The following is a 22,632-nucleotide window of genomic DNA, read 5'->3' on the forward strand; positions in this document are numbered from 1 at the left end:
CCAACACCACAGCATTGCCAATCGAGTATAAATTTGTAAACCTAATCGCTTTTCATAATTGCTGCAACCGAACAAGGATGCAGTTCATTATACTTCAAAATTAAATTAAAAGCTAAGGTTTTGGTACCTACCGGAACAGTAAGTTGACTAGTACGATTAAGTACGTCTGTTTTTTATTTAAAAATGAAATATCAATAATGTGTTTATATTATTTTCGTTGAAAAAGCTTATTAATATATTATTGACAGATTTTAAACAACATCATTACGTATTCGTTTTTCAATAAACACGAACAATTTCTAATAAGGCGAACATAACTTGATGCTAGCAACAACATGCAATTGACGTGCATGACACTCCCATTAAATAAAAGAAAAAATAAGAGAGTGAGTTTGGATAAACAATTTAGTCCGAGAATATAAAAAAAAATGATTAAAATAGTAAACGCATTTCAAAAGAAAGAATCATAATTAATTAACTATAATGATTAAATTAGTGAACTTGGCCACATTTTGTGTGGGTTTGAAATCATGGAGTGGGTGAGTGGCTTCTTGGATGGAATGTTTGTCTGCCGAGTTGTGCTTCTTGTTTAAGTTCATGGCTTCCTTCCACTATCCTCCTAGTAAACCAGGGCCTGATAATAAAATATTTTATAATGTGTTTTTGGGGAAAATTGAATTTCGGGGTAGACATTTTGGAGCTAGATCGGACGGCTGAGGCTATCTAGTTGATCTAATTTTTGAGATAACAATCAAACCAACCGTTTACACGTGTCTTGGACCCCCAAATTGCATTACAATAATGTTTGTATAGAATGTTGCATGTTGCTGTTTAGATAAAGTTCATTCATCTTAATCCTTCCTAATTGGTACCTTTGACCTCTTATTCTTCAATTCCATCGTTTTTGGTGGATTTACTCAATAAATTTATGTGTATCGTTTTTGGGAGAATAACTCAATTACTCTTCAACGAAATAATTTTAAAAATTACTCGTTTTCAGTTAGAGTGGATATACTCTGCACTTGAGTTCGAATCTATCCTCTCGTTCGTAGTTTATATTAGATTAAAGTAAAATATCTTTTATATTTTAAAAAATTAAGGGCATGTTTGGTATTCAACTTAAATCCAACTTTTTAAGCTCAAAAATATAATTTGAGTCCAAAACAAAGAAAACCTGTTTGGTAGGCCTAGTTTTAAAAACTCAAACTCAAGAACACCTAAAAAACACCCCAATTATTAAAAACAAAAAATATATGTTTTTTAAGTTTTTTTTTCTAACAACCCACAAGGTCTCCAATTTTTAAGATTTAAAAACAGTTTTCAAGTTGCATACCAAACAAGTTTTTGAATCTTAAAAATATATTTAAGAACTCCTCATTTTTAAGAAAAATAAAATTTTTGAGTTTCCTATTTGAATAAGATACCAAACGTCTCCTAAATTTGTTCTAATATTATTGTTGGTAAGGGGTTTTTATTTTATTTTATTTTTTTTGGGTGGGGTTATCAGTTTTGATTGGCCATCAAGATAACCTTTAGACCAGCCCACGTGAAGCCTGATATAGCTGGGCTTTTAATTAGGGCATTTTAGGGATAATTCTAGAATTCTAGGCCAGATTGATGCTAGCCCAATATATGACGTAAAATGCTCATATATGTGCTTAAACTTTTGCGGAAGTGCTGTAATGAGGCCAAAACTTTTACCAAAACTGATACTCGGGCCTGGGCCTGTTCTAATTTTTGAGTTTTAATTTGATTTTCTTCTTGCTAGCCTGCTCTGGATCTTTAGTTTTTCATTTTTATATACAAACGATATTTACAGAGAGGGGAATTCAAACTCGGATACAGAATGGGGAGTATATCCGCTCTAACCAACTTGACTAAGCCCCTAAGGGCTCGTTTGGTACGAAGGACTGTCTTGGCATGGACTATAATTAGGGACTGTCTTGGATTGGCTTGGCCTGGTCTAAACTGGATAACAATTGTCCTTCGTTTGATGTATGTTTAGACTAGGACTAGATTTTTTTTTAATTTTTTATAAAAACATATTAAAGTGAATTTAATTTAATTTTTTTGACTTTTCTTCTCTCTCTGCATCTTCTTTTCTTCTTCCTCCCGCGAATTGCTTCTTCTTCTCCATCCTCTCTCATTTGCCTCTTCTTCTCAATATATGTTTCTCTTTGTTTTTTTTTTTCCAAAATTTTTTCTCTATTCCTTTTTTTTTTCCCACAAATTTTCTCTTTGCTGCTTCTCAATATACTCTGTCTTCTACTTCTCCCTCTGCTTGCACAGTCATCATTGTCTCACAGTCAACATCGTTGCACAGTCGCCGTGTCCACAGCCCATAGTTCAAGCTGCGAAGTCATTATCTCTAATCGGTGCTCGCCGAAATTGACTGGAACTGACTGCGATGTTGTATTGGGGGTCACTGCGTGTGGCTGTGACGGTGGGGGTTTGGATCAGTTGCAGGTGCTTGGGTGGTCGGTGGTTGTGGAAGGCGCTTGGGTGGTCGATCGTAGCGGCAAGGGCTTGGTTGTTGCAAGCGCTTGGGTTAGGACTAACTTGTCCCCCCCCCCCCCCCCCCTCCACTCGGGTCTCGCTAAGAACACCTAAGGAGGTGTTTTTGGTGGGGCCAGTATTAACAGTCCCACTTAAAATTAGTAGCAAGTCAAAACAAACATGGGATAAAAATTTGTCTAGTCCAATCCAAGCTTAGAAGGTGTAACAAACGAGCCCTAAATCTTTTGTTTATAAAAGCATATGTAGATGGACTAAAATGTGCTTCGTATTCTCTAGTAGAATGGAATTGGTTTCATCTTCATTTTCTTTTGTAATAGAATTGAGGTGAATTACATTTTAATTCTTTGCACATTGTTTTGTGAAGATGATGTACCTGAAATTTTTCTTGACCCCCATGGAAACCAGAAGATTTAGCCTCTTATGGAATCTCAAAATCTTCCTATACATGCAGTCAAATCCATTCTGGCCCTGTGCATGAATTATCAATTTTCTTTTGAAGAAAATAGAATGATCTACTTTTTCCTTATTTTTCCAAGTTGTGTTTGTTATACTGGTTCTCTCTCTCTCTCTCTCTCTCTCTCTCTCTCTCTCTCTCATGTTGGTTTTAATTAGTGGATGCAAAATCAGAATAAGCTTTCAAATATGTCTATTTTTCTTTCCCATCTAAGGGTACCCCACCGCCCCCCACCTGTTTAGGCTGAATTCACTTGGATACCCTTGTTGTGATGCTAACTGATCAAGTCTTTTTTTTTTCTTTTTTTCTTTTTGTGACATTGGATGAAAGGGTCCCATCAGATTAATGATATGATTAAAAAGTTTGTGTATCCAGAACCAGAAGTGAACAATTGAGAGAGAGAGAGAGAGAGAGAGAGAGAATGAGCAATAAATTAATATTTCATGGGTTGGAGAATAGAAGAAGCACCATAAGTTAACATATTTGAAGCATTAAACTAAACAACATGATGGTTGAAGAATCCCCATCACAAAGAAAGAAGGGAAGAGAGGAAGGGAAGTTGAAGCAGGGCACATGGAAACAGGAGGCCATGTGGGGAAGATTCAGAGCCACTTTCTTTAATTTATTTTTTAAGTGAGCAACAAAGGAATAACATGGATCCACCCTACTCCCAAGGGGGGGTACCCTCTAAACTTCTAATAAAGGCATGTGATTGTAAGAGGAGCTTTGTTGTAGGCCACCCCAATGCTGTACATCTGTAGGCTCCAATTCCTTGGCCCCACAAAACTCACACCCATTGCCTATCTATCCCCCCGGCCCTTCTCCTAAAAAAAATAAAAATTTGTAGCTTAAGTGGTTAAAAGTATTTACACATATATCTAAGGTCTTAGTTTCGATTCTTCTCTCTTATAATACAGACACATACTCTCAAACTTATAGCTGTAGGTCTTAAATGACACATACAAATCCCATCCATTGTCCTTTTGAAAGCCTATCTGCTAAGCTTTCAAACATGAGGATGAGGGGGCTAAGGAGTTGGAGAGATGGCCTAATTTCAACCAACATGGAATCTCATAATTTAATAGGTCTACAAATTAAGATAATCACCCTACGCAGATTAGTGTTTCTTATAGGCACTAGGCAAAGCATATGAGCCTATTTATATTTATCCACTGCCTCTACTTATTTATTATTAAAATATCTACCATGTATCCATTTGAGGTTAAAACTTGTTGGCTTTTATACAAATATACCATGCTAAAATGAATTTTTATAGTAACTATGTTTCAAATCCCGAGGTGACACAAGAACAGCTCATATATAATATTACATATAACTTTGATACCAAAATAACCCGAAATGAATGAATGAATTTGATAATGCAAGGTCCACGAAGAAGATGAATGTTAATTTATTTGAATGCCTAAAAACATATATAGTTAGCTATTTGTGTTGTCCACTATTTCTCTCCTTGGATTCTGGGTTTTCATGTTGCCTAGTTTCCTCGTCACACATGATGTGATCTTTCGATGCATGTGGGAGGGATGAAGTCTTTGATTTTTCATGTTGCCCTGTTTTTCCACTAATAATATTTTCATTAATTTATCTCTTTGCTTTACAATAATTCCCGTTAATTAATTTCCTTTAAATTATTTTTTGTTACTCTCATTTGGTCTGTGGCATTATTTTTTGTTAACCCCAGCTGATGATTTTCTTTCTTAGTATATTGAGAGAGAGAGAGAGAGAGAGAGAGAGAGAGAGAGAGAGAGAACTTGTGTATAATATTAGAGGGAGAGCTTTCGTGGACCCATCCTAGGATATGGATCTCTCTCTCTCTCTCTCTCTCTCTCTCTCTCTCTCTCTCTCTCTCTCACCTAAAAATCGCTGTCTTTCAGTCTGTGCACCCATCTCACCCATCCCCTTGTCCTTCTGAAAGCCCTGTCACCATGAAAGTGAGAGCCAGAACATAATCTAAAGCCCTTCCCTTATAAAATTTGTGTCAAAAAGCAGAGAGTACCTATTAGCCTATTAGGAAGCAAGCACATCATTCTTTTGCTGCATGAATTCATACCATTGACATGATGGCCTTCCCACCTTGTCATAGTTTCATGTTCCAAACCCATGAAGATCCAGACCTCCACCTTGCTAATTCCTCCTCCCTCAACAACCTTCCCTCTTGCCCACCTCAGCACTTCCATGGTCTCTCTTCTCTCTCCCTCTCTCGCTCTTTCTCTCTCCTTTTCATATTTATTTTCATTTACTTTGGAAGCAAATCATGGGTTCTTTTTATTTGTGTAATTAATTATTTGTGTGGTTTGGTGTGGGGTCTTGCAGGTGGTGGAGTGCCTTTTATGATGAAGAGATCACTGTCATTTTCAGGTGTTGAGAACAATAAGTGCCATCATCATGAAGAAGTAGGACTGCATGGAGGAGGAGAGGATGATTTGTCTGATGATGGATCCCAGATTGGTGAGAAGAAGAAAAGGCTGAATCTTGAGCAGGTTAAGACTCTTGAGAAGAGCTTTGAGATGGGGAACAAGCTTGAGCCTGAGAGAAAAATGCAGCTGGCCAAGGCTCTTGGTCTGCAGCCAAGACAGATAGCCATATGGTTTCAGAACAGGAGGGCCAGGTGGAAGACCAAGCAATTGGAGAAAGACTATGATGTCTTGAAGAAAAAGTTTGATGCACTTAAGGCTGACAATGATGTTCTTCAGGATCACAATAACAAGCTTCAGGCTGAGGTAAGTTTTCATACAGTTCCTTCCACTGCAGATTGGTTTTCTTCTTCCTTCCTCCCTCCCGCTTGATTCTCCTGGGATTTACACAAGATCAGTTTGAAGTAGCTAGAATGATAATTAATTTTTCAAAATTTAATTAATTAACTTGGTATTATAAATAATATCCATAGGATCAGCATGGATTATGGTGCATTATGATTACTAGGACATCTTAATTCCAGTGGCTGCTGGAGCTCTTGATCCAATGCACATAAATATATAATTACTACCAAAAGTCATTGTAATATTCCCTAATTTCTCTTAATCAGTGTCAGTCTGTCTGTCAGATGTGCATCTGATGAACAAAAGTATTTTAATTAATCTTACTTAGTTGCTTACCTGCTTGCAATTTTTTAATGTTTATATGTTTGATATTCAAAAAGTTCCATTTTTGTTTTTCATTAATTGGTTGGAAATGGAAGAACTTGCATCTGAGAGTGATCATCATCAGTTTTTAATATCATAATTTCATACTTAATCTTGATTGCTTGGGTTCAAATTATGCTGCAGTTATTGTCTATGAAAAGCAAGGATTCAAATGAAGCTGGGCTTAATAATAATCTCAAGAAAGAAACTGATCAGGGTTCTTGGAGCAATGGAAGTGAGAACAGTTCAGATCATCATCATCATCATCATCTCAACCTAGATATTTCAAGAACACCAGCAACAACCAACAGCTCACCATCTAATTCCCAGCAGATAAATGGAAAAAACCTCTTCCCATCCTCCCTCAGACCTACAAGCATAACCCAACTCCTCCAAGGGTCATCATCAAGATCAGATCTTCAGTGCCTCAAAGTTGATCAAATGATTCAAGATGAAAGCTTGTGCAGCATGTTCAATGGAATTGATCAAGAGCAGCAGCAAGGCTATTGGCCATGGCCTGAGCAGCACCACTTTCATTAATTGAACCAACCGCTTCAGGTTATTCTCAAGCACCCATTATCCAGTTCTGCCAAGGCTCAATGATCAGACAAGTAATCAATTAAACAATTAGGAAATTTTCCTATGAGTTTTAATTATTAATTTTCAAGTTTTGGCTGTAGATTTTGATTGATGTACAGAGTTCAATATTTATGCTTCATCAATTTCATCAGTTGGGCTGAAAACCAGTAGGGGGAATTGATTGGCTCTGAATAATACACTTTCAAGTTTCTATATCCCATACTTTTAGTGGATTATGTGCTAATTATATTAGTTTGCTGGGTTGGATCATATTAAGAGCAGTGCTAAAATATTTTATTTAAATTAAGATATACAAGTACATGTGCTAAGTGAGTGGATTTCCAGCTCTGGCATGCAGCATATGGGACATGAAATAATATCAAAAGGATTCTCTCCCTGCAAATTTTCATTTAAAAGAAAATAAAAAAAACTGTTGTTGTTGCTTTGGAATCATGATGTAGTAATATAAAACAATTTCTATATATGGAATTGCTCTGTGAAGTCAGTTGCAGTGATGAGAAAAAAAGCTGACTTCATGTAGCAGAGAGAGGTGATGAAGATTAAAGCCTTAAAGGAAACTGTGAGCAAAATCTCTGTGGGAGGTTAAGAAGGGAAAAAAAGAAGAGGGTTGAGGTAGATTCTGAGCACACATTCCAAGTAGAAAGAAGCCAGAGAGGTGGGAGAAGAAGAAAACAAATCAAGTAGTGGAGGGGGTTAGGAAATGGTCACTGTAAATATATATTTGAGCTTTTGAAGGTGACGTTTGTAAATTTCCCTCTGACAATCGAGAGTATCTAACTGTGTACTCTCTCTGTAGCATATATATCCATGTGATCTACTGCCACCATATCCAATTATCATTCAACTTCAAACACACCATCTCTCTCTCTCTCTCTCTCTCTCTCTCTCTCTCTCTCTCTCTCGCTCCCCCTGTGCATATCTGTGTAGAAACACAAGAAACATAGCAGAGCAACATTCAATTCTTTATCATATGAACAAAACAAGCATTTGGGAGTAACATTACTAATTAATTAACCACATCTAGATTAGAACAATTTTTCAAAACAAATATTTAAATGAAATATTGAGAGTATTGTCTCATGTTGGGAAATTAAAATATATTAATACTTTAAATGATATTGAGTTATCTCTCCATCCACAATCAATTGGTATTAGAGCAAACTATTCATGTGTCAAGTCCAACGATGACGTTACCCAATATATATTATGCTACGTATTTAATTTAAGCGATATTGGAAGTGAGAGCAATGGTGAGTTACTACAATGAGCCACTTTACTATATATATTTTTTAAGTTATACACCATATAGAAGTACTGTCGTGATTTAGTGCATCATTTGCTTTAACAGAATTTGATAGGAATTTGAATGGCCAGCTTGGTGTTCAGGAGACCGAATTGATCATATCAAATTAATTAATCAAACAAAAGTTACAACAGTCAATCACTGATTAGCCAAACTATATATATAAATAATAATATATGTTACCTGCTGTAATAAAAGTTAAATTTCAGCAAAAAAACCTTGGGACTTTCGTACAACCACCTTTCAGGCATATATGCGTGTTCGACTGCATTAACCCCAGCCTGCCTTCTTATTACAGAGTGAGTTATATATATATATATATCTATCTCAAGTACAAGAGGCCCAATTGTACACAGTCCATGTGAATCTGCAGGCTTTTGTCTCCCTCAGTTAGACCATAAGAATCCTGTTTCGTCACATGTTTCAAATTCAGCTGTGAGACACCCTACATCTTAATTCCATGCCCTCATCATCAAATTTTAATTTTTTCCTTCTTCTTACTGTTATATACATTGGAAGGAATCGAACCCTTGAGTTATTGTAATCTCTCCCTTGCGGCTTAAACTAGCACGAAAGCAAGACTTATAATTAATCTGCACAAAATTTGAGCATACACAAAAGAGAGACTTATAATAATTTGAGGATGAAATTGAGCAGAGTTTCTGCAGCATGCAGGGAACTTATCGGATATATGATCATGTCATTTTGGATCTCCATGCGTCTCAAAATTGTTTATGATTCATGAAATCATCATAAATCATGAGCTTGCCGACAGGGGTTTTGAGCAAACACATATAATATAGCAGGCGATGATTGAGGATTTTGGAATTGCACCAATTGCCTTGAACACCGAGCTGCTTGCAGGAGCAGTTGCATGCATGTTGTTTGCTCATCATCTCCTCAGTCGAGCTCATATATAATATAGTTTTTTTTTTTTTTTTTTTTTTTTCTGCAAGAGCATGTTTCTGGAGGATTGAGATTGAAGGAGATCCACAAATTCTCATTAAAATACTCAACAAAGATATTCAAATTGCAACTTCGAACCATTGTTCAAGGTATCGTCATATTTTCACTCAATTCCAATTCGTTTCTACTCAACATACAGAGAATCCAATATGGTAGCTACTCAACATAATCCAATGGGTTTCTAATTTTTCTAGTTGTATTATGCTTAGATTAAAGATTGATTTGTAGCCAACACTTCCAAGCCAATTGTCTCAAGTTCAAGCTTCCATGACACCATGGTAGTGTGTGTGTGTAAAAAACTCCATCTCTTTCAATGCCTCGTTTGTTAGGGAAGATAAAATGCTTACATTTAATGTGCATTCAAGGCATAATATGGATAATGTTGTCTAATTTTGAGGAAGAATGGGACTATCTTTTTTTTTTTTTTTAAATGGTGAAATTAAGAGGGATAAGTTTTAGTCATCAACCTCTTATGAATAGTCCTCCTTAATCCTTAAAGTTAGACAACAATATACATATTATGTCTTGAATATACATGAAATGTAGGCATTTTGTTAGTCTAGTCTAATCATCTCTATCAAACAAACTCTTATAGTTTAGACTATCAAACAAACTTTTATAGTTTAGACTATCGCTTGTATTAGAAAAAGAGAAATATTAATTTGTATGGTTTAAGGATTCACAGAGGATTAGTCTTTTTAAAACTTATAGTATCTAAGTAAAATGGGGCAAAGCCCTAAAATAACAAACAAACTCCAACATGGTGTGACAAGATCCAGGAGAGTCTAGGAGTTTAAAGTAAGGACGGGATTTGAGGAGGCCAATCCCACTATTAAAATATTTAAAATATTTAAGTTCCATGATTTCTTTACATGTGTTGATGGTGAGATTGCTTTCCTCAAATAGCTTCCTCACTTTAAACTTCTCATTATAACCTTTTCCGGCCAGATTCACCCATGGATAAGTGCCCTAAGAAAAGTGTAGCCCAATCGAGTAGAAGAAAGGGAAATTAGTGAGTAGTTATGAAATTGGCACTATTTAATGGCATTAAACTAAATAAGATACCAAATCATTGATTAACCCAACTATTTTTTTTTTTGGAGGGAATTAACTGATTTTTTTATATATAAAAAATTAATTAAAACATGACTATATTATCTACTATACTAATTTGGTATTTAAGCGTTACTGTTTTCAAATTAATGAAACACGTTTGGACCTTTAGAGACAGCCCAATTAAAATCTGGGCCAAATAAAAACTAACAAGAAAAGGAAGGTCTTGGGCTTTGCTTCTTGTAAATAGTCCTCATAAAAAAATAAAATTATAAATGCAGGGCTAAAGCCGAAATCTCTCTGTGTTGCGCGCGTGGCGCTGAAATTTGGTCGTGGTGGCATTTGGTCTCGCTTGACAAAATCAACAACAAAAGTTAAACAACCCGACAGGAAAGCAAAAAAGGTCCTCAACAGCAAATAAAAAAGAAGAGCAGAAAGTTAGTAACATAAAACCAAACCACAAAAAGAAAAAGCAATAAGTTCATAAATAAAATAATAAGAAAAAAAGAAAGACAAATCCCTCTATCACTCACATTGGTTAGCAGTGATAACAAGACAAAATTAAGTCCTAATGAAACTAAAATCATGTAATCAAACGACATGTTGGGCATCTGCATGAGCACCACTTATCAGGAAAAAAACAATCCAATCTGGATTTACATCATCAATTTTGAGAAAAAATATATATATATTTTTCTTTTCAGAAAAAGAATTGGAGGTCTGGTTATTTAAGAGATGTGGCAGATGAAGATTAGCCAGTAGTAACGTAGCAGAGTGACAAGTGGGGAAGTCTGTATGGAAATCAAGGAACGTTTTTGGCTCACTGCCTGTTGTTTTACACTTTCCCTTTCTCTCTCTTAAGGCCTCAAAAACATCCTCCTCATTCCTCACCCTTGTCCTTCACTCCTTTCCATGCTTAACGCACGTTTGTTCCTCTCTCTCCCTCTCTCACACACACACTAAACCACATTGTTCTTAGGTTTCTGGTAGCTTAACCTTGACGCGATTCTGTAATCGTCTTTGTCTGTCTCCATGTCTGTCTGTGCCGGTGAATGTGTGTTTGGTTAGCTGGAAACGAACTGATGATTTTCGAGTGCAAAATGTGTTTTTTCCTCTTTGAACTCGTTGCCCTCTGAGATTGGGTTACTGGGTTTTCATCATTCTGAGTGCGACATTCTTCTCTGTTTTAGCTAGGTGGTCGTCCTTTTGGCTTGCATGTCTGTTTTCTTATATGGGTCTTATCTTATCCATTGGAGTGATTTAACGCATATATACTCGATCTCTCAACTTGGTTTTGGTGGTTTTGGGTTTTCTTGAATTGAAGGTTCTCATATCTGAAAAGGGTCTAATGCGTTTTCCAGAATTTTGATCATTTGGACAGTTTTTCTTCTCTGGGGTTGTTTTTCTATGTTATTTGTGTCATCTTCATTTTGTTCACTTGGTGACTCTGTATCAAAGGGGGTTGAAAGATTGTTTTTGGTGAAATTGCATATCTTTCACATATGAGGGGTTTAATTTAGGGTTTGTATAACATGGGATTAGGCCCTGATGCTTTTCATGCTGGAGCTTGGAATGTGGGAAAATCAAAGGGAAAGAAAAAGAAAGATGATGAAGATGAAATGACAGGGTGTTGGATGAAGTTTAGGCTCATGGGAGGATGCGTGTCTTCAAGGACCAAAGTGGATAGCTCTACAAGTGGAACTAGCACACAAGATGGTATAATTTATTTTCCTTTAAGTTTTGTTTCATTTCTCTATGTTTTCCTAATACCCTTTCTCAATTTTTATGGTTTTATTTGTGGATTGGATTTTGATTGATTCCTTGGCAATGCCGTGGTGTGATTATTATATAGCATGTCGGCGCGCCATGCATATAGATGTTTTTAAAATTTGATTCATTCGTTGGTTTGAAAGCATGTTATCTTATGCATATTTAGCTCATCAATCCTCATTTTTTCTTCATTTAATACTGTGGTCATATAAATACGTTATCCTGTGATCATATCTGTTTTTGCACTGTTTCTGGGTCTTGATTTTATCCAGTGATAAGGTCCCATTAGTTGCTAGTTTTTTCATTTCTTACTTAATCGAGAATGGCCAGGAACTTTCAAAAGTTCAACCATGAGGTGTTCACATTTTAAATTAGAATTGCAAAAAATATCACAACTTGCATAGATATTTCCAGCATGCTGAATTTTGACTTTTAGCATCGACTTTGATTCATGTTTGCTGAATGCTCCCCAAAATAAGGATACAGAGCTAGTGGTTTTGGATAGATGCTGTGCACGTGTTTGTTTGACTATGCGCTATATGAAAACGGCTAGTTTATTCTTTGACTCATGTTTGCTGGATGCTCCCTATAGTATGGATACACAGCTAGTTCCCTTTTGTCGTTTTCGATAAATGCTTTGCACGTGTTAGTTTGGCTATGTGCTATATGAAATGATTACGATTCCAGTTTTTGTGGAGGATTTATTAAGAGCTGTTTTGACAATTAATGCATCTTATGTGATGAGATGTGTTTCTGTATGCACATTTAGTAACGGAAAATGTTAGTCTCAATTGTTCTCCGCGTGCATGTGGGCAACTGACCGAAGCAAAACTCTTTCATAAAAGTAACATAGGTGGGAGCCTGTGTTACCTGTGTTCTTTAAAGTGATTAGCATGCTTATCTTTAGCAGTGAGTGCTCTCATCGTGGGTCACCTACTTATTCAAATAGCAGTTTAAAGTTTTTGACAATCTTCTAGATGTTAATCTGCACAAAATTTCAGTATATACACAAAGTATGCTGCCCATAATGAGAAATATTAGACAAGGAAAACATTTAACAAGATACTCACATTGGCAGAGCATTATCCGTCAATGAATTTTGCTGCATTAAATACCTTATCAATGCTTGATAAATATGTAGATATACATCCTGATGTTCATCATACGGGAAGAGAATTGTTTGTAATTCCCAGTCGTGCCACATTTAGGATATGTCACTTCTCTTTATAGGGCTAAGCTGGTTGTCTTAAATTGTACCTGATGATTTAATGTGGTATCGTTTGTGAACCAGCGGAAAGTAAATGTACAAATGACTCCATCAAAGACCAGCTAGCTGCTCCAGTTGCTTCGTCTTCAACCACTAGCAACACAGAAAGCACACTGTCCACTCCCAAGGCAGCTGAGGAGCTGAAAGTTGCTTCTCAGCTTCGAAAATTCACCTTTGATGAGCTTAAGTCAGTGACAAAGAATTTTAGACCTGTGAATCTTTTGGGCGAGGGTGGATTTGGTTGTGTATTCAAAGGCTGGATCGATGAAAATGGAACTGCTCCAGTAAAACCTGGAACTGGGCTTGCGGTTGCTGTAAAGACTCTGAACCATGATGGACTTCAAGGTCATAAAGAATGGCTGGTATGGCGTGTCATTATCAGTGTTTTTTCTTCCCATTACCACTGATTAGGACTATGGGTATTTGTTTCTTCACTTCCATGCGTGAGGGATAACCTTTTGTCTTTTCCTTGTGGCAGGCTGAAGTTATTTATCTTGGTGACCTACTTCATCCTAATTTAGTCAAACTATATGGCTATTGCATTGAGGATGATCAAAGATTACTTGTGTATGAGTTTATGCCTCGGGGAAGCTTGGAGAATCACCTCTTTAGAAGTATGTACTGAAAAAAATATCTCGTAGAAATTTGTTTACCTAGAATTTGGTCTTCCTTCTGGCATTTTATTTTAGTCATTTTTATTTTTGGAGGTACCATGAAATCTGAGTTTACTCTAAGAAAGTGGAGGTAACTATTTAAAGGCCTACTATAGTTACTGCTCAAGCATTGGAATTGTTTTCTGTTTCTTTTGTTTTTGTTTATACTCTCTTATCGGCCACTGCACTTTATGTTATATACTGTTCCTCCTCTTCATGCTCTCCTTTCCTTTGTTCTGGTAATAAGCCATATATTTTTCTTTTGGCCTGAAGAATTATGTTCACCTGTAATGATATTTGAACTATTTTGACTCCTGCTGAATTTAGCCTACGACAACTTTTAATATGATGATGAAGGCTGTAAGAATAATGGTGGTTGTATTTTTTGGTGACTATGTTTCCAATTAGTATTAGCGTTTAAGTGTGGATACGCATTTAGCATGTGTTTTTGCTTATTATAACGTTCTCCAAAAGTGCTTTCCATGGGAAAGGAAAGTTTTTATGTTTTAGATGCTATTTGTATGCAAAAAGTGATAAAACAATCTTAAATTTTAGTTTGGAGGTTGTGTGACCATCTATTTTGATTTAATTAGTAAATAAAAATAGGGGTTAATACTTACTAAAGTTGGATGTGCGCCACCATTAAATGTGGTGAGGTAGTAAGCCTGTTTGTCTCCTTCAATGCTTGGGTTCCACAACTGGACAAAATGCCATGAGATGTTTCCTAGAAAAACAAAACAAAAACCAAACAAAGAAAGTTGGATGTGAGCGAGAATCTGTGCTGCTGCCCATAGTAGATGATTTTCTAGTTGATGATTCTATTATGCTTCAGTAATAGTTTTGTTGCCCATAGCAGGGTCCTTGCCGCTTCCTTGGTCTATCCGAATGAAAATAGCTCTTGGTGCTGCAAAGGGTCTTGCTTTTCTTCACGAGGAAGCTGAAAGGCCAGTGATTTATCGAGATTTTAAAACATCTAATATATTGTTGGATGCGGTGCGTTACGAACTTCAAGTTCAAATGTCTTTATTTTGCCCTGATACCTATTTTTCTAATCAATAATTTACTCTTCCAGGATTACAACGCCAAGCTTTCTGATTTTGGCCTCGCTAAAGATGCTCCAGAGGGAGATAAAACTCATGTATCCACCCGAGTGATGGGCACTTATGGTTATGCAGCCCCTGAGTATGTTATGACAGGTTGGTATCATAAACTGTATGTATCATATTTTTTTGCCTTACTGTGTCAACAGTTTTACTGCATCTTGTTATTATTCTCTGTTGCTTTCATATGGAATTCCTTGAACCCAGACCTGATAAATCTGGCACTCTTTCATAGGTACAAAGTATATAGGCAGTCTTAAACTTAAGATATGATTATGTCATCCTGGTAATTTTTTCTTAGTCTACCCTCCACCTTCACCTTTGCCCTCACCATTCTGTGCCCGACTGCCCGACTCTTCTAGTAACTGCACCCATCAACTTTATTAGATACCTGTTTTATAGACAATGTGTCCCCATTAAACTCTGCCTGACAATGAAGAATGACAAGGGAAAGAATAAATATACTACCATATGCATGCTACAATAAATATGACTGCTTCCAGCTGCTAGATTTTTGCTTATTGCAGCTATGGCTATGGTTATTTTCTTATTTACTTTAATGTTCAAGATAGGAGGGCCTTCCATGTTAAATATACTCGCATCTGTATTTTGTATTTTAACCTTAGCATAAAGTTAGATTCCTCCAGGTCTCATTTGCTTCTCAACTTCACACGATATTATATGTATACGTTTGTATTGAAGTCTTCTATTATGCTTCAAGGGATTTTTGTAACTCATCCAAGTATAACGTGAGTTATCTTCTATCAGGACATCTTACTTCAAAAAGTGATGTATACAGCTTCGGGGTGGTTCTGCTCGAAATGCTGGTTGGTCGAAGATCAATGGACAAAAACCGACCCAATGGAGAGGTTAACTTGGTTGAGTGGGCACGCCCACACCTTGGAGATAGACGAAGATTCTATCGACTAGTAGATCCTCGACTTGAAGGCCGCTTCTCAATCAAAGGTGCCCAGAAGGCACTTCAGTTGGCTGCCCGTTGTCTTAGTCGTGATCCCAAGGCTAGACCTCAGATGAGTGAAGTTGTTGAAGTGCTGCAGCCTCTACCCACTCTCAAGGATATGGCATCTTCCTCATCTTACTTCCAAGCCTTGCAAATAGAGCGGCCTGGCTCCAATCTAAATTCTCGGAATGGCAGTAGAGGGCAGGCTGGGGTTTCAAGGAATGGACAACCAACTAGAAGCCGGTCCATGCCAAATGGTCCGCATGCCTCACCATATCACCTTAACCATCCTCACCGATCACCCAAACCTGTCGCTCAATCGTAAGATTGAGCTTCTGTGAGATTTCCATTTTGTTTAATCGTATCAGGCGTTATATTTTAAGGGCTAGGAGAGATTGGGAAAGAAAAAAAACAAAAAAACAAAAAACCTCAGTGGTAGTATTGAGCTCATTCCATTGCGGTCTTCTTAGATATTATAGAATTTTGCCATCCAGCTTAACTTGTGCGGCTGGGAGGAATATATATAATATATTGAGAATAGAAAACTAGCAAAGGAACATTTGCACCTTTCCATCAAATTGTGTTTTTAATTTAGTCAAAGAAAAGAACCTTGTAGCTGCTGCTTGTATGCGAAGGTCAAAATGGTTTTATATGTTGTCTTGTTACTTTGTTTTATCAACTATTTATGTTTCTTTTTTTTTTTTCCTTTTTTTTTTTTATTTTTAATTTTTTGCATCCCAATGGGACGAGTTTGATTGCATGCCACTCTTTTTTCTGGCTCAAATGCTAGAAGAACCAAACCTTGCAAATAAAAGTTGGGCTGGAGTAGAAACAGGGCCACAATATTATTACAAAAGCAACCTCAAGACCAAAAAATTGATCTAGTTATATCACTTGGAAAATTCTCAACAAATTTCACCTTTGTGTCATCTTCGTTTCTTACTTCTCCACAATGAATTCTTGAATTTCAATTCCCGTATGCCGAGCCCCTCCCTGTAATCTAACTAAAATTTCATCTCCAACTTTAAGTGAAGTCACAGGAATGGCAGTTTTTTGCACTTCAATTCCTGCGGCAAATGTAAGTAAAAGTTCAACAACTGTAAGATGAACGGAGAATAAGGAAAACAATAACTCAGCAAATTGAGAAACCAGTTACAGAGAGTGAGAGTACACCTTTGCTGGGACAAACTAAGGCCACTGTTTCCGCATTCTGTACAAGGATGCTGTATAGAGTTTGATTAACTGAATCTCTCTGGAGCTGAAAAAAGTACAAATATCAACAAAAAAGTATATTAATCAGCGGCAAAAGTAACTAACTAGAAAATTATATTACCAGAAATGTTATCAAAATCCTCCGTGTTGTGAGGCGCACAATGTTCATAGAGGATTTGAGCTAACTTGTTAGTGTTGTTGATAGCAACTCACGTATCGCACATACAAAAATCAACACCAATAGGAATACAATTTAAGATCTTTTAATAACGCAATGTGATTGCAGCTATTACAGACCTTTGCCTCCACAAGGATTAGCGGTCTAGTTTCTATTTTCACACGCCCAACAATCGCTGTTCGTTGATGGCCTTTCTGATCAACCAGAATCACCTCTTTACCTGATTTCAACTCTGAGAGGTAGCACGTTTTTCCTCCTGGAACAGCAACATAGGCATGTACAGGTCCCTGCGCATTTCGCACATATATTTGGTAAAACAGACACTAATTGGGAGAATAAAAAAATTAAAACTTTAAAGGTCACAGTCCTTAAAAACATTTCCAGGGCCACTCTAAACCAAACTCACCGCGTTGACACGAAAAGGCCTGCTCGCAATGTAATTGGACTCCAAGCATTCCGAATGAACGAGGAATAGTCCCCTGGCAAAGGATCCAACCTTGAAGATAGTAAGAAACTCAGGCTATAAGAATGGTGAAATAACAGAGAACCAGCTCAATCACAATAGAGAGAGCAACACAATAACCGAAAATAGAGTTATAGCATACAAGCAGTCCTTCCCCAGGTCTCATGAGACTACAGAGATCAACACAAACTCGATCCCCCATTCCAGCTACTTGTACTGAAGTTACAGTGGCTTTGGTCAAGCTCAATATGTTGCTCACTTCATCTCGTCTGTCAAAATAATCCTGATGATATTAACCAATATAAGCAAAAGAAAAAAGCTTTCCATATGCCCAAGAAGCCCATAGCCAGTAACTAATCACCTTTAAGTCAAGAATAGCTTTTACATCCTCAACTTTTAAAACAACTCCACCCAGACCTTGCTCGAGGGCCTACAAACACAAAATAATGAACATGTACAGCGTTTAAGAATGCATAGGATTTAAGTGGTAGTTCAAAGTTCAAAACTGAAATGCTCATTCACTCGTCCTACTTTTAACACGTTTGATTTGTTGTACCTCAAAGAAGACTTGTGCTTCCAAAGGGGTTTTCGAGATGGCAAACACTGTTTTTTCACTCCCTTGAAATGCTGCAACTATATTCTCTGCAGGTATGACCTAAGCAACAAAAATCAGGAGCATAAAGTCACTCCATAACAAAAACAAACAAGATAGGTAAACCAGGAAGTTCGAGAAACAGAAAGGGAGAGTGACAAACAAAATCTTCCAAATCAGTCAGCTACAAACCTGCCAATCTAGTAAATCAACAACAACATTTTCCCCCAACCCTTTATCCGGCTGAAGCTGCTCTAACTCCTGGGGATTGGAGACCTCAAGAATTGTGGCAACACTTCTGTTCTCGCCATCAAAAATCGCTCCCTCTTGGATAAAGAGAGGATGTATCAAAGCAATTGCTGCTCACATGCAACACCCAAATCATCCAAAATGAGAAAATAAAATTCTAATGTAAAATGGCACTCCACAGAGCAAATCAAGCTTCTACAACAATGTCAAATTCATCCAAAATCTCCAATTAGGTACATCCATAATTGTAAAGTTTTTGCATTTATCAAAATCTTCATTAATCAAAGCAAAAAACTTTAGTTTTATAAAGCATGAACCAGAAAAACCCAAAAACGTTTAGATTATAGAAGTTTGAATGAGCTTACAGGACCACTCATCGGCAAGTTCACGACTTCGAGAAGAGAAGATGAAGGTGTTCCAGCCTCTCTCCACAGAAGCCGTCATGACCTGCTTGCTCTCCGTCCACACCCACACCCTCTTCGACTTGCCGGACGTCCCCGAAGACGACGGCGTAGAGGAACCAAGACCAATACTTGCAGAAGAAGACTTCTGGGCCAATTGGATTTCCTTAATACCATTACTAGCTTCCATTGAGTATTTATGTGAACTAATCAATCTGCAAGTGTTCCATGTATCTGCAAAAATTAATCAACACACAAGGAGATAATGAAAAAGAATAATCACAGTGACAGAAGCTATTGACTTTCTGACATTTTGACTGGCAGCGATGTACATTAACCTGTAGTAGGAGTGAAGCAGCGGATTCCGGCAACACAAGCAGAATGCAGCACGGCCATCTTTCTTCTTCTTCTATTGAGTCTTGGAGATATTATCGTCTACGCGCCAAGGACCGCAACTGTTGCTCCACAAGTCACACGACGTTTTGGTTTCGAGAATAAACCAGAATAAAGTGTCGTTTCAATAAGGGTCGACCCAGAACGAGACACGGGTCAGCTTATGGCTTGTCAAACAAGCCCGTAGACTCAAGTCCAAAAATAAAATTCGAGTCCAGCCTTTCTAAGGTTGGGCCATAAAATTTTAGACCATTTATTTTAAGACTTTAAAATTCATTTTAGGTCATTCAGGCATCACACCATAAAGTTGGAACTCAATAAAGAAGTGAGAATTCCAACTTAAGATCTTTTTCAATATTGGAAAGAGAAGTACCTACTAGATTAGCTTATTTGAGAGTTCTTCTGAAAAGACTAAAAGTGATTTCTGACAACTAAAAGCGCTTTTAACAACGTTTGACAGAAAAATTTAGAAGCACTTTTTGGAGAAACACTTGCTATATGTTTCTTCGGGAAGCACTTGAAAAATTCAAGATTTTTATAATAAAAACGTTTTTATGAAAAGCGCTTCTGAACAGAAGTACTTCTTAGAGAAGCAATTCCAAACGAGCCCTAAATAGTTTCGATATTCCAACTTAAGTTGTTTCAATACTACTCGAGGTTTGAGCACTAGGGTGAAAAAGAATTATAGATATTCTCGAAACAAATATAGGATATAAGATTTTATCCAAAAACTAAGAAAATTATTAAGATGTATTTCAACATGACATTTATTTAATTCAAAGGGGACCTTACAAGAAACTCAAACCACAAAAGGTAAAACGATAAAATTTCCCCAAGATTACAAATAAAAAGTTATATGCACACTCTTGTTGTTATGAAACTTATGAGGCATATGGAGCTTTAGTTGAAAACTTAAACAGCATATTATGCTTGTAGGGCTTTTTTGGAGTCACAATCGTTGAAGGAAAATTAGGGTGATTGACTGCATCAGGAAATCCTTGAGTCTCCAAACACAATGCTGCATGTGGTTCATACACAAACCCACCTTTTCCTTTCACATCCTTGAGAAAGTTACTTGTGTAAAACTGCAAACCAGGAGCATTTGTTGACAGCTCCAAAACCCTTCCAGACTTTTTATCATACACCACCGCTGCCGGCTTCAACTTGTTGCCTGCGCCGCCATCAAGCACGTAGTTGATGTCGTAACCGCTGGCCAGCTTGTTGATCCTGCTGCCAACGGCTTTCGGTTTGAGGAAATCATAAGGGGTTCCTTTCACAGATGCAAACTTGCCAGTGGGAATGAGATGGCTGTCTACCAGAGTGATTTGGGATGCAAAGATCTTGATATATTGGGACAGAACATCACCACAGTTGTGACCACCAAGGTTCCAGTAGGTGTGTTGAGCTAGATTCACTGGGGTTGGCTTGTTTAGGGCCTTAGCTTTCATTTTAACACTCAATTGCTTGTCTCCAAGGAGAGTGTAGCTTACTGTGACTAGCAGATCACCAGGAAATCCTGCACAGAATATGTCACAATGAATTGGGTTTAAAAGCAGAATCCAAAGCCATAAACAAAACATGTATCTATTGGGTTACAGAGAAGAGGAGCGAAATGAAAAGTTTTGTGCACCTTCTTCACCATCTGCACTATGGTAGGTGAAGACAATGTGAGGAGCATCGCCTTCATTCTGATACTTCTGCACTTTCCAAACAACATCACTAAATCCTATAAGCCCACCTGAGAGATTCATTTAACCAAATAATCAATTTGCAGGTCTTGCATTTCTTCTGCTGGGTAAAGGAATGAAATTAGTTTCAAGTTAGAAAATGAGAGACTAATGTGTTACCATGAAGAACGTTTTTTCCTTCATTAGCAACTAGCTTGTAATGAGTTCCATTCAATGTGAATTGAGCTCCTCCAATTCTGTTAGCAACCCGTCCAACAATAGCACCAATGTATGAAGTATCATTCTGCAAAAAATTCGAATTACAAATCAAGTTCTAATTTCACGTGTTTACAGTCAGTCATGCAGTTTTTTTGTATTTTTTTAACATTAAAAAAATTTACTTCACATGCCATTTGGAATCTTGTCTTTTAATATACACAGAGGAACTAGATTTCAACGCCTTCAACTTGTTCTGCAAGATCATCCTTTTGTCTTATTTGACAGAAATATTAATTGAAATTTTTTTTGCTGTATGAAGTAGAAATGCAGGAACAGGAAGCTAATCAAACGCTCCCCATATGATTTACTTGAAAAGAAAAATACTCTTCCCAACACTTTCCAAATGGCCAACTTGGGCAACTAGGCCGGCCATTAGCCGATGTCCCCCAGATTGATTTCTAACCAATAGTGTAAGGATAATGCTTTCTGTCAAAATTACATTTTTGTACAGATAATGCTCCAGCAGAGTTAATCACAAGTTTCCAACTTTCCATTTGACCGTTAAACCATGTACATATCATGGTGTTCTAGAATTGATAGAGACCCTAAAAGCTTTTAGGCAATAGCTAATCAAATTATCTGGGAGAATTATGTTTAATCACTACTAGTTATAGCTAGTCAGATTCTTTCCAAAAATGAAAATCCAATTACAATTGTCCCCCTTAGAGAGACACAGAGCAATGTGGATCCCTCGTAGCAAAAACTTGAAGCTTTAGAACACTTAGAATTACCAATAATGCTTAAAACAAAAGAGAAGGCAAAAGTTTCAAAGAAAAGAGAAGATTCACCGTGTATTCCTTGATTGTATCGTACCCAAGAACTACATCAGCTAGCTTTCCTAAAAACAACAAAAAGGAAAAGAACACAAAACCCAAAAACAGGAAGAAAAAAAAAAGTTAGCACAAGAAAGAAACTTTTGAGGCAAAAACCAAAGTTCATAGAATTCAAGAAGAGCATATGATTCACAGGAGATTACAGATTATTATGAGAGAAGAAACAAACAAACCATTTTTGTCAGGGAAGACAAGGGAGATGATGGTTGCACCCCAGTTGGTGAATTTGACTGAAAGATCCCCCTTCTTGAGCTCATATATGCCTACCTTCTTCTCCTTTGGTTCAGAACCAGAAACATTGGCAAACCCAGAAGCAGCTAGGAGGATGAAACAAAGCAACACACAAATTTTGGCCATATTGTTCTTGGCAAAGAATGAGAAAATGTGTGACAACAATTTAATGGGATGGGGAGAATTAAAGAGATTAATGGGTTTACATGAAAACAGTGTGAGAGGCATAGGACTTTCCAAACACAGAGACAAGTCAGAGAGCTGTTTGGTGATTATGGTTAAGCTCTCAAGGTGTTTAGCCGGTTGTGTTGACTAGGTAAAGCTCACAATGTGCCAAGATTCTCGTC

At 37.1% G+C, this 22,632-nt stretch overlaps 4 protein-coding genes across 6 annotated transcripts; 2 read left to right on the plus strand and 2 right to left on the minus strand.

Moving 5' to 3' along the window:
- LOC18781925 (homeobox-leucine zipper protein ATHB-20) lies at window positions 4,732-6,908 on the plus strand. The gene is made up of 3 exons (XM_007216222.2): window positions 4,732-5,170; window positions 5,306-5,712; window positions 6,259-6,908. The coding sequence occupies exons 1-3, from the start codon at window positions 5,050-5,052 to the stop codon at window positions 6,652-6,654; spliced, it is 924 nt and encodes a 307-aa protein (XP_007216284.2). The 5' UTR covers window positions 4,732-5,049; the 3' UTR covers window positions 6,655-6,908.
- LOC18782931 (probable serine/threonine-protein kinase PIX7) lies at window positions 10,782-16,437 on the plus strand. The gene is made up of 6 exons (XM_007217283.2): window positions 10,782-11,752; window positions 13,098-13,435; window positions 13,552-13,687; window positions 14,583-14,719; window positions 14,799-14,922; window positions 15,595-16,437. Exons 1-6 carry the CDS (start codon window positions 11,569-11,571, stop codon window positions 16,110-16,112), a joined length of 1,437 nt encoding a protein of 478 aa, XP_007217345.1. The 5' UTR covers window positions 10,782-11,568; the 3' UTR covers window positions 16,113-16,437.
- On the minus strand, window positions 16,597-19,350 carry LOC18783978 (3-dehydroquinate synthase homolog). Of its 3 annotated transcripts, none has more exons than XM_020559801.1 (10): window positions 19,221-19,350; window positions 18,847-19,116; window positions 18,425-18,591; window positions 18,197-18,295; window positions 18,002-18,070; window positions 17,783-17,923; window positions 17,584-17,673; window positions 17,297-17,464; window positions 16,961-17,045; window positions 16,597-16,854 (listed from the first exon to the last, which is right to left on the minus strand). In XM_020559801.1, exons 1-10 carry the CDS (start codon window positions 19,276-19,278, stop codon window positions 16,727-16,729), a joined length of 1,275 nt encoding a protein of 424 aa, XP_020415390.1. In that variant the 5' UTR covers window positions 19,279-19,350; the 3' UTR covers window positions 16,597-16,726. The 3 variants fall into 3 exon arrangements, 2 of the variants coding, with proteins under 2 accessions (XP_020415390.1, XP_020415391.1); XR_002270750.1 differs by having other exon boundaries at window positions 16,742-16,854; window positions 17,398-17,464; XM_020559802.1 differs by having other exon boundaries at window positions 16,742-16,854; window positions 17,398-17,464; window positions 17,584-17,656.
- Window positions 20,008-22,605, minus strand: LOC18782314 (aldose 1-epimerase). Its single transcript, XM_007216443.2, has 5 exons — window positions 22,228-22,605; window positions 22,010-22,059; window positions 21,123-21,246; window positions 20,906-21,013; window positions 20,008-20,791 (listed from the first exon to the last, which is right to left on the minus strand). The coding sequence occupies exons 1-5, from the start codon at window positions 22,511-22,513 to the stop codon at window positions 20,157-20,159; spliced, it is 1,203 nt and encodes a 400-aa protein (XP_007216505.2). The 5' UTR covers window positions 22,514-22,605; the 3' UTR covers window positions 20,008-20,156.

The sequence above is a fragment of the Prunus persica genome, chromosome G3, assembly GCF_000346465.2.
Source record: "Prunus persica cultivar Lovell chromosome G3, Prunus_persica_NCBIv2, whole genome shotgun sequence".
Lineage (NCBI taxonomy): Eukaryota > Viridiplantae > Streptophyta > Magnoliopsida > Rosales > Rosaceae > Prunus > Prunus persica.